Source organism: Filicampus tigris, chromosome 1, assembly GCF_054856515.1.
Source record: "Filicampus tigris isolate MCC_2025a chromosome 1, RoL_Ftig_1.0, whole genome shotgun sequence".
Classification (NCBI taxonomy): domain Eukaryota; kingdom Metazoa; phylum Chordata; class Actinopteri; order Syngnathiformes; family Syngnathidae; genus Filicampus; species Filicampus tigris.
In genome coordinates, this window is record NC_141217.1 from 40,200,645 (window position 1) to 40,213,561 (window position 12,917).

General features: G+C 43.4%; 1 protein-coding gene across 1 annotated transcript in view; it reads left to right on the forward strand.

Moving 5' to 3' along the window:
* The window catches only part of LOC147154092 (fibronectin type III domain-containing protein 4-like), a 28,720-nt gene extending 20,700 nt beyond the window's left edge, over positions 1 to 8,020 (forward strand). Inside the window, exons 3-7 of the mRNA XM_086040926.1 lie at positions 2,354 to 2,455; positions 3,767 to 3,869; positions 4,681 to 4,770; positions 4,861 to 5,027; positions 6,120 to 8,020. Coding sequence (XP_085897052.1) covers positions 2,354 to 2,455; positions 3,767 to 3,869; positions 4,681 to 4,770; positions 4,861 to 5,027; positions 6,120 to 6,161 — 504 coding nt within the window. The 3' untranslated portion in view covers positions 6,162 to 8,020. The remainder of the gene's footprint in view (positions 1 to 2,353; positions 2,456 to 3,766; positions 3,870 to 4,680; positions 4,771 to 4,860; positions 5,028 to 6,119) is intronic.
* The last annotated feature ends 4,897 nt before the right edge of the window (positions 8,021 to 12,917 follow it).

The window sequence follows — 12,917 nt, forward strand, 5'->3', positions numbered from 1 at the left end:
GGTTAGGGTTTCAAAGTAGGGTTTTAAACTAGGGTTAGGGTTTCAAAGTAGGGTTTGAAAATAAGGTTAGGTTTTCAAAGTAGGGTTTTAACTAGGATTGGGGTTTCAAAGTAGGGTTTGAAACTAGCGTTAGGGTTTCAAAGTAGGGTTTGAAACTAGGGTTTTTGTTTCAAAGTAGGGTTTGAAACTAGGGTTAGGGTTTCAAAGTAGGGTTTGAAATTAGGGTTAGGTTTTCAAATTAAGGTTTGAAACGAGGGTTAGGGTTTCAAAGTAGGGCTTGAAACTAAGGTTAGGGTTTCAAAATAGGGGTTTAAACTAGGGTTAGGGTTTCAAAGTAGGGTTTGAAACTAGGGTTTTTGTTTCAAAGTAAGGTTTGAAACTAGGGTTAGGGTTTCAAAGTAGGGTTTGAAACTAGGGTTAGGGTTTCAAAGTAGGGTTTTAAACGAGGGTTAGGGTTTCAAATTAGGGTTTGAAAATAAGGTTAGGGTTTCAAAGTAGGGTTTGAAACTAGGGTTAGGGTTTCAAAGTAGGGTTTGAAACTAGCGTTAGGGTTTCAAAGTAGGGTTTGAAACTAAGGTTAGGGTTTCAAAATAGGGGTTTAAACTAGGGTTAGGGTTTCAAAGTAGGGTTTGAAACTAGGGTTTTTTTTTCAAAGTAAGGTTTGAAACTAGGGTTAGGGTTTCAAAGTAGGGTTTGAAACTAGGGTTAGGGTTTCAAAGTCGGGTCTGAAACTAGGGTTAGGATTTCATAGTAGGGTTTGAAACTAAGGTTAGGGTTTCAAAGTAGGGTTTTAATCTAGGGTTATGGTTTCAAAGTAGGGTTTGAAACTAGGGTTATTGTTTCAAAGTAAGGTTTGAAACTAGGGGTAGGGTTTTAAAGTAGGGTTATAAACTAGGGTTAGGGTTTCAAAGTAGGGTTTGAAACTAGGGTTAGGGTTTCAAAGTAGGGTTTGAAACTAAGGTTAGGGTTTCAAAGTCGGTGTTTAAACTAGGGTTGGGGTTTCAAAGTAGGGGTTTAAACTACAGTTGGGTTTTCAAAGTAGGGTTTGAAACTAGGGTTATTGTTTCAAAGTAAGGTTTGAAACTAGGGTTAGGGTTTCAAATTTGGGTTTTAAACTACAGTTAGGGTTTCTAAATGGTGTTTTAAGCTAGGGTTAGAGTTTCAAAGAAGGGTTTCAAATTAGAGTTAGGGTTTCAAAGTAGGGTTTGAAACAAGGGTTAGGGTTTCAAAGTAGGGTTTGAAACTAGGGTTATTGTTTCAAAGTAAGGTTTGAAACTAGCGTTATGGTTTCAAAGAAAGGTTTGAAACTGGGGTTAGGGTTTCAAAGTAGGGTATGAAACTAAGGGTTAGGGCTTCAAAGTAGGGTTTGAATCTTGGGTTAGGGTTTCAATGTAAGGTTTGAAACTAGGGTTTTTGTTTCAAAGTAGCACCTGGGGCTTATTGCATGGACAGCATCCCACCAGGCGATTACTTTTTTTGGGCACCTATTAAACGAGAGTGGAAGATGGTTGGACTGTTTTCGGTACGCGGCCCTCAGAAGAAGGTTGGCCATTGACCCTCGTGCATGGCTGAGCTCGGCGTGCGGTTGAGCAGCCTCCGTTAGTTTGCCAGCAGATCGCCGCCCGCCAAGCCCTTTGCCAGCCGCCCACATTTCGTCATCGCCGTCGTCGTCATTGCGGTCGTTGTTGTTTTGCTCACGGAACGGACGATGGGCAAGGCATCATCGGCACCTTGCTCATCGCCTCCCAGAGTTGAAAATGGGGAGGAGGCACAACTTGAAACGACTCTTTGTTGCCTTTCCAAGATCAAGTTGCGACTTGGAAGCAGCTCCAAATCCATTTTTGTTTTCCCACGCTGAACGACAAGGAAATCTGCAAACAAAGACTTGCTTCTGCATTCATTTCAAATCCCAAAGCGCCCACCGGCTCTTACGCAACACTCTGTTTCCCTGACACGCACACGCACACGCACACACAAAAGTCCATTTCAGGGATGCGAAACCTTTCTGTATTTATTTCTTTATTTTTTGTGCACACAACGTCATTGAGCTCTTTTTTTTGTGCCCTCTGCAAACGGAATTAAGTACATGAGAGTGTGATGAACACATTCGACACTTTTTATTTTATTTAATTTTTTTATTTTTCATTTTATTGTTGCAGACAGTCAATCTTCAGTTTGAAGGTCAGGCTGGATGCTTTTTGTTCCTTGGAAACAATTATTGTGACGCTTGCTTGCCTACAGATAAAACTCCCCCCTCCCTGCAATGACTTTTGTACATAAGGCATTTTGTGCTAGATTGAATTGATGTGTCTGTGCATGTGTGCGTGCGTGCGTGCGTGCGTGTCTTCCGCAGAGGCAAGACGGCCTGATGCAACGCTCCATTCGCGAGGTGAACACATCAAGTCGCTGGTGTGTGCTGTGGGACCTGGATGAGGACACACACTACAGTGTGCAGGTTGCACACACACTCACACACACGCAATCACGCACACTCTCTTTCATCCGCTCTTTACTAGCGTGACGGCGTGAGGATCTTGATTTCCTTATCGTTGTCGTTGCACTCATGTGGCTCCGCTGCTGTGACTTTACTAAACTTTTGAGGACCTACTTGAGCAGGGGCGGCCAAGTGTTGCCCAGGGGGCGTTTGTGTCCGAGAAGCTGCCTCTCAACTATTTGCCTTATCGCCTTTAACGCACACATACAGAGACATAAATAGATAGATGGATAGATGGATGGATGGATGGATGGATGGATGGATGGATGGATGGATGGATGGATGGATGGATGGATGGATGGATGGATGGATAGATAGATAGATAGATAGATAGATAGATAGATAGATAGATAGATAGATAGATAGATAGATAGATAGATAGATAGAGGGATATAGATATAGATATGGATATGGATATAGATGTAAACAAACAATAAAAACATATTAAAAACATTTTAAATTGCATATCTCGATCGAGACTGAAGGGTTGTTTTGAATATGTTTCATTCGTTGAATGACAAAGTCTGCCAAAGCCTTCATTTTTTTTTTCTGGAATTGATTTTGGACACCCAAAATCGAGTTGGATGACTTGGGCTGTCGTCATCATCAGCAAGCACGTGTCCTGTCCTGCACATTGTGCACAAATGTCATTGAAAGCTCAGCAGCCGCATGCAGGCGGTTTCATCTTGACCACATCCGGCTGCAGGAATCCCTGAAAAGGATTACTGGCCCGGGGTGATCAGATGACAGATTAGCACGTCATCCATCGGGTTTTTATTTCTTTATATTTAGGGGATGACTCGAAAGCATGCAACTCATTTGACATGATTCGGCCTTTCACACGTACACACAAACTGCATTTTCAATCACCCGAAACACAATTTTTATGTTCATTGTATGACGTTACAGTGTGCAGTGTCATCGTTGGATTTTAGTTGGCTTTGTGTTTTTGGACTTTTTGAATGACACAGTCTGCCTGCATTGGTCTTAAACGGGTTAGTCGTCAAACAGATACACCAGATGGAGCAGTTGTCCCCAAAAAAAAAAAAAAAAAAAAGCTTGTTGTACACGAATATGTGAAAGTAGACCATTGCCAACAAAACAGAATGAACATGTCAGACTATGGTTTCACGTGACGGGCTTTTCAGAAAACACTGCTGGTGTCAATATTTTTTCTTCACCAAAATGTAGAGCCAATTCTGAAAATACTTGCAAGCCCTGAACACACTCTTGACGCCCACCTTGTAGTCAACCAATGGCTTTCGTGCTCAGGTGCAGTCTGTTGGAGTCCACGGCGACAGCCAACCCAGCCGCGCCGTCCACTTCAGGACCTTGGAACGAAGCGACCACTACCCCGCCGGCGTACTCGACCACCGTAAATGAGTTTGTTCCTTTGTGAGGCACGCACCAAAATCTTCAAAGTGTCATCTCCAAAAATACGCTGCTCTCTAAGTACCACCTTAATGACCAACAATAGAATTGTGCATTTATTCAGTGCTTAAAACGTTGGAAAATACTGTCAACTGGACCAAAATAATCATTCAATGAAAATGTAGTACAGGGTTCGGGTCAGGGATTTTTTTGTGCAAGAGAACCCTTAGCAGTGGAAAAAAATCACGGTAAAAGTTTGTTGGTTGCTTCAAAGCCTTTGTTGTTGCGTTTGGATATAGTCAATCTCGTCCGCATGCATTGAAAATGAAGCACATATTTTGCATATATGCACGTATTTAGTCCATATTTAAAATGGGATTTTTCTCATACATCCGGTAAACAGTTGGGTTAAAAATAAAACAATTTGGGGTCAGAAATGGACCAATCCACAAATCGGGTCGATTTGACCCACCTTCTTGTGTTGTTTTGTACAAAACAGCCCAGTTTTGGGGGTTGTTTTGTACAAAACAGCCCATTTCTTCGGTTGTTTTTGCAGAAAACAACCCAGAAAGTTGGGTGAAATTGACCCAAGTAGTGGATCAGCCCTTTTTTGACCCAAAAAGGTGCTATTTTGAAGCCAACTCTTTTAGAGTGAGAAAGTGCGTGGTCCAATGTGGCCCTCCCAGTAGCACTGATGAAAAATGGTGCCGCCCCCGCAGCATTTTAGTTGTCCATCCCTGTAGTACACTTGGGTGTCTTACTGCTCTACAACAAGAATAGCAAATGTGTGTGTGTGTGTGTGTGTGTGTCCTCAGATGAACCAGCGATGGAGGGTTTGGGGATGTCGCCTCACCTGCAGACGGGAGAGCTGCTCATCATCACCACGGTGCTGCTGCTGTGGGCAGGTCAGCTTCGCTTGGCTGCGGGCTCCTCGTCGCTTCTCCGGGCTCGTCCCGCAGCCGACGCCTGACCACCCTTTTTTTTTTTTCCCGTAGCCGTTATCGCCCTGTTCTGCCGGCAGTACGACATCATCAAGGACAGCGACTCGAACGGTACCCGAGAAAAGGCCAAAAGGCCGCTGGTTCCGGTGGCTTCCTCCTACTACAACGCCTCGGCCGCCAGCTCTCCCATCTACCACAACGGTGCCGTCCACAGCGGCAGGGTGATTGCTTTACTGTTGCTGGCCTCACACCTTTGTCACTCGGCCGTGCATTGCCGGCAGCGGAAAATATTGCAAACCAGAGCAGCCTCTGTGGGTGCTTCACAGATCTCTTAGCAACCTCAGCGTCTGTCATCGCGGCTAAATATAAAACAAGTAGGCTGGAAACGGCGTATCAACACTTTACAATGCAGGCTCGCAAGACAGTATTTCCATTGGCATTTTTATGTTTACTCGTAAAACTGGTATGGCACCAATAACTACATTGCAAGAAAACTAGAGTGTCCTTCTCATTCGTTTTTTTTTTTTTTTAATCTTCCGTTGTTTCTTCCTCTGAAGTGGCAGACCCCCAAGCTCACAGAAAATGAAAAAATGACATTCATTATGAAACCACAAAACTGGGAAAGAAAATGTATAGCTGTATTTTGCAAACATGGTAAACATTCGGTGTTACAGAAATCATTCTCACAAGAAGGAATAAAACTGCGGCATCGGTATGCTTTATGGCCCGGGTGCTATATTTTCATTAAAAGATAACATTTTCATGATCTATGGTTGTAATAGCATTGCTGGGTTCATAATGTGAAAAAGGTCATTTGCCAGCCATGTACGCGGAAGATACTCAGATGAACCGGTCAACAATTTGTGACTACATTTTTGTTACAACGTATGGTAACGTCCGTATTGCGCAACCTAACTTCATTTGTATAGGTCAAAAAATGCGAACATCTCAAACACCTGATGTGCTGGTAATAAAAGCAAAGACATTGTTGAAATCAGCGTGGATAAAATACGTTTGGGGATACATAAAGCCCTCTCCGCCAGCGTTAATAAAAGATAAGACAAGTTCTTTGTGCCATGTTCCCATGCATGCGGTATAATACTCCCCTCTGCTGGATCCTTGGAGTCAATGCCTCACTTCTTCCTTCCACGCCTCTTATCTCTTCCATCAAGGAGAGATGAAGGAAATCTTGGAGTGTGGAACTTGACATTGTGGTGCAAGGTTAATATGAGAAACGTGTAGTAGTTTGTGACTCTGTGTTTAGTGAGAGGTAGTCACCGATGGCCCCTCATCCTGTTTGTCTCCCTCCTCAGCTTCACAGAGCCTCGTCCTCCATCAGCATCATCCGAGTCTGAGGGCTGTTTGCGGTCGCAGAGTCACATCGTCAAGGAACCTGCCACGACTCCATCACCACAAGCTAAGACTTAGCCAAAGGGGCTTGATGGAGAGCCCATTTGATTGTATGACCTGAGCACGTGACACGGGGAGAAGCAAACAGCGGTCCATGCGGACGGACAACTTCTACAAAGACACGGCCGCCCTGGAAGAGGTCAACTTGTGACAAAGAGACTCGGGCTTTGTTGCGGAGGGAGCAGCGCTTTGGCTTTCTGGCCTGCCCGAAGGCACTCGTGGATCGAGGACAGGCTGACTTCCCCTTTGCAGTTGTGCGCCTTTGAATACTAAAGTGAATGTTGGCAAGCATGACAGGCAAAAAGTCGTTTTGTTGTTGTCGCTTTTTTGGCGCGCGCGCGCGTATTTGTTAAAAGTGCAGGGCAGTCGGCTTTCGCACACCAATGGCTTTGGCTGAGCAGACGCGGGAGTTTGTTCTTTGGTCATTTAGTCCAAAAATAGATTGGATTACTAACACCACTTTCATAGTAATGATGCATTTTGGGTTGACTGTTACTAGGACTAAAAGAACAATGTTAAGTACAAATAAGAAATAAAAAAAAAAAACAAGGAATAAAATTCAGCCAAGTCGTCAAAAAAAAACAAAGGGCCAATATAATGCCAGGTAATAGCAAGCAAGCCAATTCTAGTGAACATGCCAGTTGAGGTGCGTTTTGAGAAATGGTTTGAATATGATGAGTGAGTCTGCATCCCTCAGGCGTAAGTGGTCCAAAACTGGGAGGGCCACGTGTTACTTTCTGCCAGGGTTGATATGTTATGTCTCCAAGTAGACCGCTATACAGGAGGGCCCGTTGCCATGATGGCCAACGTAACCCGAATGTGTGCATTGTATGCTGTCTGTCACTCATGCTGTGGTCATGACATAACACTTTCATGCTATAAATATTAAACAATCAAACGGAAAAACAGTTCATTTAAAGCCCCCTCCCTGACATCTCATAAAAAAAAAACCAATGGTTTTGTTCAATTCAAAACAATTGTTGTTGACATTTTAATTCACATGCCTAAAGCACATCACATCGCTTGACCCATCATGCAACGTTTTGAGTCCCCCTCCCTTCTCATGCAATGGACTATACCATCTTATTGCACATGTGCAGATTTGATGCTGGAAGATGGTCACAATTGGCAAAAACCTTTTTTTTTTTTTTTTTTTATCCTGTTTGCCCATTGTGAGGCGTTATTCCAGTGGAAGAAGAAGCAAGAGAACGTTTTGATGGTGACACTGAAGGCTCTCGTGCAGAGTTGCAGGAGCACTTCTGTTTGTGTCTGCAGGTCTTTGGCCTTCCACCTTTTCTTGTCAAACTCCAAGTGGACAGTGACATGGGAGAGGTTTTCCGCCACCAAAATATGCGTATTATAGCTTTTGAAATGCTAAACTATTAAATGTTGAAAAGTGTTCTTATATCAATTGACGATTACAATAGAAATTGTTGCCATGGTTAATTGCTATCCCCAAAAGGGATCTTAAGGGCTTTTATTTATCTTGGTTCAAGAAATAGGAGAATTTGTATCAAAATCACACTGAAGTTAATGATTAACATTAATCTTCCAAATGTTGGCAGTCCACGGATTTCGGTTTGCATTTGGGGCCCCAAAACGATGAAATCCGCCCTCAACTCAGCGTGCTCCGTGCATGTGACGACTTTCTTTATGCTGCGTGACGTTCCTAACCTTCAAATTTCGTATGTTGAAAAGCAAGGGCCTCCTCGTACTGGTGACGTCTGGTGTGAGGTGGAAACACAGATGGTGCGTTGTACAATTCTTAATGTAATTAAAAACGAATTCACGTTTGAACATGAAATTGGTTTGGACTGTTTGTGCAATGACGAATATGAACAGCAGATGTCGCTTGAGCTCCACCCTGACGCTTGCAAACCTCAGACAAAAAAGCTCCCGATTGTTAAATGCCTGGTTGTGAAAAGCCGTTTGAGCATTTATTCGATGTCTTTAATAGATCCAAGTTAAAGCCCATGTACTAGTATGTTCTTTGTCCCTTCTAGTATGACAATTCAGTGCAATAGTAGACCAATTAGGGAGTACTAGTAAAACGGCTGTCAATGCCAATATTGCCTACTAGAATACTGGTAAACTACTTTTCTCCATGACGAGGCCCAACTTGTGGGCATATGTCCAGATTCTGGACCCAACTAGTAGCGCCAAAAGGCCTATTTGCACTTTTTATTGGTAACATTCGGTTTCCCTACCGGTACTTCAAAGTTGTCTTGCGTGCAGAAGCAGTCACGTGATAGTAAAAGGCAGTAATGAATAAACACAGACACAGTCGTTCTCTTAGTAGGCCGACATTGTAGGGGGACGAGTGTCCTGACATCGCGAATATGGTAAAAATGTTCAAATGGCAAATGAGAGAGAGCAATTAAATGACAGCTTTGAACTATGGAAATGTATTCAGTAAGAGCCCCTAACTGGGACTGAATAAACTGATTGGAATACCGTGTAACCATGCAGTATTATCTCCACATAAAAGCAAAAAGGGATGAACAATGCTTTCATAGTCCGCCACCGAGGCAAACGCAGGCATATTTTCAAACGAATGCCTATTTCTGCTTCATTTGAATAGTGGCAAATGCCAGCGCGAGGTCAGAGTTCAGGGCCAGATCAGGCACCGCCGGCATTCCGTGACCTTCTTTCTTGAACACAAAATATGTTCCTGCTCTATTTTGCTTTTTGTCTCACCGCCGCCTTCTGTCTTCACTCCCCACATCAGTTGGAACACAAAGCACAGGAAGCGGGGGCTCGGGCGAGGGTGTCTGAGGCAAAGGCCACTTCAAACCTGGTCCACACAGCAAAATACCACAGCCTGCCCGGGGCCTGTCATCCTCAGTGATATTGAGAGGGAATTTGTCAGTGGAAATATGAGGGAGAGACAAAAGATCCACCACGCGACTGAATCAAATCTCAGCGGCTTATTCATGAGAATTGAATGTAACCTACAGTATACTCCAACATCCTCCTTTCTGACATTCAGAGGAGTCATTAAGTGGTGCCGGTTGGGACGGCGACAGAAGGGGGAGCGGCTTTGAAACAGGACACCAATGAGCAAATTGCGCCGTTATGAAAAGCATGACTACAGTGTTAGGTTGTAGACGTGTTGTTGCACACACACCCACAGATAAAGACGAGAGCCGCAAGAAGACCAGATCAGGCAGGAAGTCAACTGTCTTTAGACCCCTAGTCTGAGGCTTGGGGCAGGGGCTCGGTGCCTTGCTCAAGGGCACCTTGACGGCTGTCAGAATACAAACTCGCCAAGTCAAATTGGAGCTAAAAACAAGTCTCAAAGGACTTGCGTCTCTCCCACGACGAGTTACAAGTTCGGTGGTCCGCAGCGGGGCTCGGACTGTGTTCCAAAGCCCGAGTTCTGCCAGCTCTTTGCTGTGCAAAAAGAAAATCAAAGAAAAAAAATGGCAACATGGGTTGAAGTGGCAGGTCTGAAATGTGATCTGTGCTTAGACTTGAGCAAAGGCATGACCATACCTCTCTAAAGCACAGGAGGTGTGTCAGAAAAGTGTGAGGGCTCGGTCAAATCCAAAGTGCAAGATTTGCTCTTGGGAGTGCTCTCCGAGGGGTGGAACAAACTTTGACAGCGGTTAGGCAAGGCCAGGCAAGGCCAGGCAAGGCCGCTTTATTTCCAGAGCACATTTCATACACAAGGAAACTCAATGTGCATCACACAAGCAAAAGCACAACACCTGAAAGAATTTGCAGCAAAGAGAACAAAAGCCGCTGAAGAAGAATTGTCAAACGACACATTGACAACAATGAAACACATTTACAAACAAAGATATTGAAAGGCATTTCAAAGCAAAGTGAAGAAATAAAAATGTGCTCTTCTCATATTTTCCCATCCGAAAGGGAACAGTACACACATGTCAACTCAGTGCAATGTTGCGCAATATGTTAGCATATGTTCTTTTTGTTATTCAAGCAGGTAATCAACCTTCAAAAATGGTAAAAATAACACAAAATCGTGTAATTACTTTAAAACAGACACACGCAAACATAAAATGCAAGGCAAAAGAGGCAAACATTTGTTACCTGCATGTCTTTAGGTGATGGTTTGGAAATCCATTCTCATGCCTGTGTCAGACTCAAGGCCCCCGCGGGGGCCACATCCGGCCCGCCACTTCCTTTTATGTGGCCCGCTAAAGCAAGTCATGTGTCAACTCCTGTGATCCTTGTTCAAATCTGTACCAAAGTTTCAAATGGTCATGTGGAATAAATAATAATCATTTCTTACTCTTTTTACAGTAACTTGAACAAATAATTGGACAAAGTATGATCCTTGACTTCAGATTTGAAAACTGGTAAAACCATCAATGGGTTTTCTGTAACAATATGATGAAACGTTGAAACAACATCGATGTGCTTTCAAGGGCCCTCTGAGGGCAGCCTTTAACTTCAATGCGGCCCGCCACAAAAAAAAACGGCTTGAACACACCTTCTTGACGGGCAACAGCGCTCTAGAAAATGAAAGGATGGATGTTCCAAAATGATTTCATTCAAGCTCTTCCAAATGCAGGAAATCCCAATAATAACTCGCTTGAAGCCAGCGACATTGTCCACATTCCAGTGTGAAAAGGACCTTTGTTGCTCGGCAGTCAGTCGCAACACGCTGTACAACGGAAGAATGCGATGAGAAAGAATGCGATGCGAAATCGTTCTCAAAAAATTCAAATAACGCAAATTCGTTTGCTTATGAGAAATCCCCACATTCCTATCTGCAGTTTGCTGTCCGTCACCATTCAACACAAAAAGGCCCTTTTAGTCCAGATGAAGACACCAATTGATGCTGCAGCCTTTGGTTTTGATGATAGGCAGGCGTGCCTGCCAGGCAACGAGAGCGCACAGCCATTGTGTGATGCAGGTAAATGTCAGGACACCTTGCGGAATGGCTCTTTGTTGCACCGCAGGACGTTCGCCAGTTGCGTGGAAAGGTTCAAACCTTTCATCTGAGACTCTTGCACTTCACTGGGTCTTTTGAACCTTCTTCAGTCCAGTTGGGGGCGTTCATTAGAAAAAAAAACACACACACTATTCATTTCAATAATATGCAAAAAAAATAAAAAAAACATTTAAAAAAATATAATCGTATAGGTCTAGTGATTGCGACTTCTATTACATAGGCCATGTCTGTCTGCCATCTTTCTGCTACGGATACCCGAAGGAGACAAACTTAACCAATGTAGTTCCTCAGCATCACCACTACAGCACATGTAAGAAATGCAATGCACTTATTTCATCACTTGAGGAACTACCAGAAGTCGTTTGTGATGACATTTTGATTGCACCTCTGCTGAAGACATTGGTGGTAGGCTGCCTTGACTCTCTGAGGCGCCGTAGTGCGTGTGCTAAAAAACGCACGTGCTTTGGTCGTTGCATTCTATTAGTTCACCGCCGGATATGATATGAAATTCTACACAATGTGCCTTTGAATCTGGAAGAAAAGGTTATTTTTTAACTGTTTTAGGGCACCGTTTTTACTTCACTTGTATATGCAATACATTTGAACTGAATTGTTATTTCAATCACTGTTCAAGTGTCTTACAAAAATTTTAAGCATACAGTATGGGAATAAGACCTCCGTCTCGTTTTTCATGAACACTTCGACTGTTTGAAGACTTGCTTTGTGAAGTGGGAAAGAAAAGCAAGCCGTCACTACATTTTTTGATCGGCATGTATGCCCATTCCATACTTGACAGTGCATTTTTAGCCATGGGTTGCAACATACAATTTAGCATCGTACTTAACCGCAGTGAGGCTTACTGTCGTCATATTGTGGAGCAATCTTTTAATTTCGTGTGCCCGGCACATGACAAGTCCATTTGTCCTGTGATTCATTTCAATGAATGGCTTCCACACGCTTCTGGCCCTTCCCAGGAAAAGAGCACAAACCGTGGACGCCTCCGCGGCAAATTGTAATCGGAGGACTTAAAGCTGTCACTCAAATCTCGCCGTGACCTTTCACGAGAAAAGGCCCGCTCTTTCGCATGCGCGTTCCCTTGCTCGTATCCTCGGCTGAATTAATGACAACGAGAACATTTTGTTCAGCTGCAACCTGATCGGGGCATGCTTTCTAACACCCGTAGGAAACCAAATCGCCATGTACAGTATTGTCGCCATTATCAACAGATTAACCGTCGCCTCTTTGCAAGTGTAAAATATATTGTATGTGTATGACACTTATTTCACATTTGACAACAATGTTAAGTGAAATTAAGCCTTCTCAGTTCCTGAATCTTCAGTTGAATTTACTTCTCACAACCCCATGCATTTAAATATTAGAAGCTCGCAATCCTGTACTCTGTCTTTTGTTGATTTGCGTACAGCACACTCGCATCAAGTGAATCAATTCTATGAATTGTTTTAAGGCAACAATTTTGCTTTTCCAACTTGTATTACTTGAATTTTGCAGCGCAAATGTGCTCATAAAAAGTTTTGTATGCCGATCATGGTGCGCAATAGCACCATTATCTTTCTTTGTAAAAAGATGATCACTTATTAATTTTGGCGATTGCATGGTGAAACATGCACTTTTTGACAATCATCCTCCGTCCCAACAAAGGTCTGAATAGAATCAATTAAAAACGGCTTCTTGCGTGAGCAGTACGTTCACATGACGATCTGGTGCCCAGCGGGAATGATGTCAGACGTACAACAAGTGAAACAAAAACACACAAAGC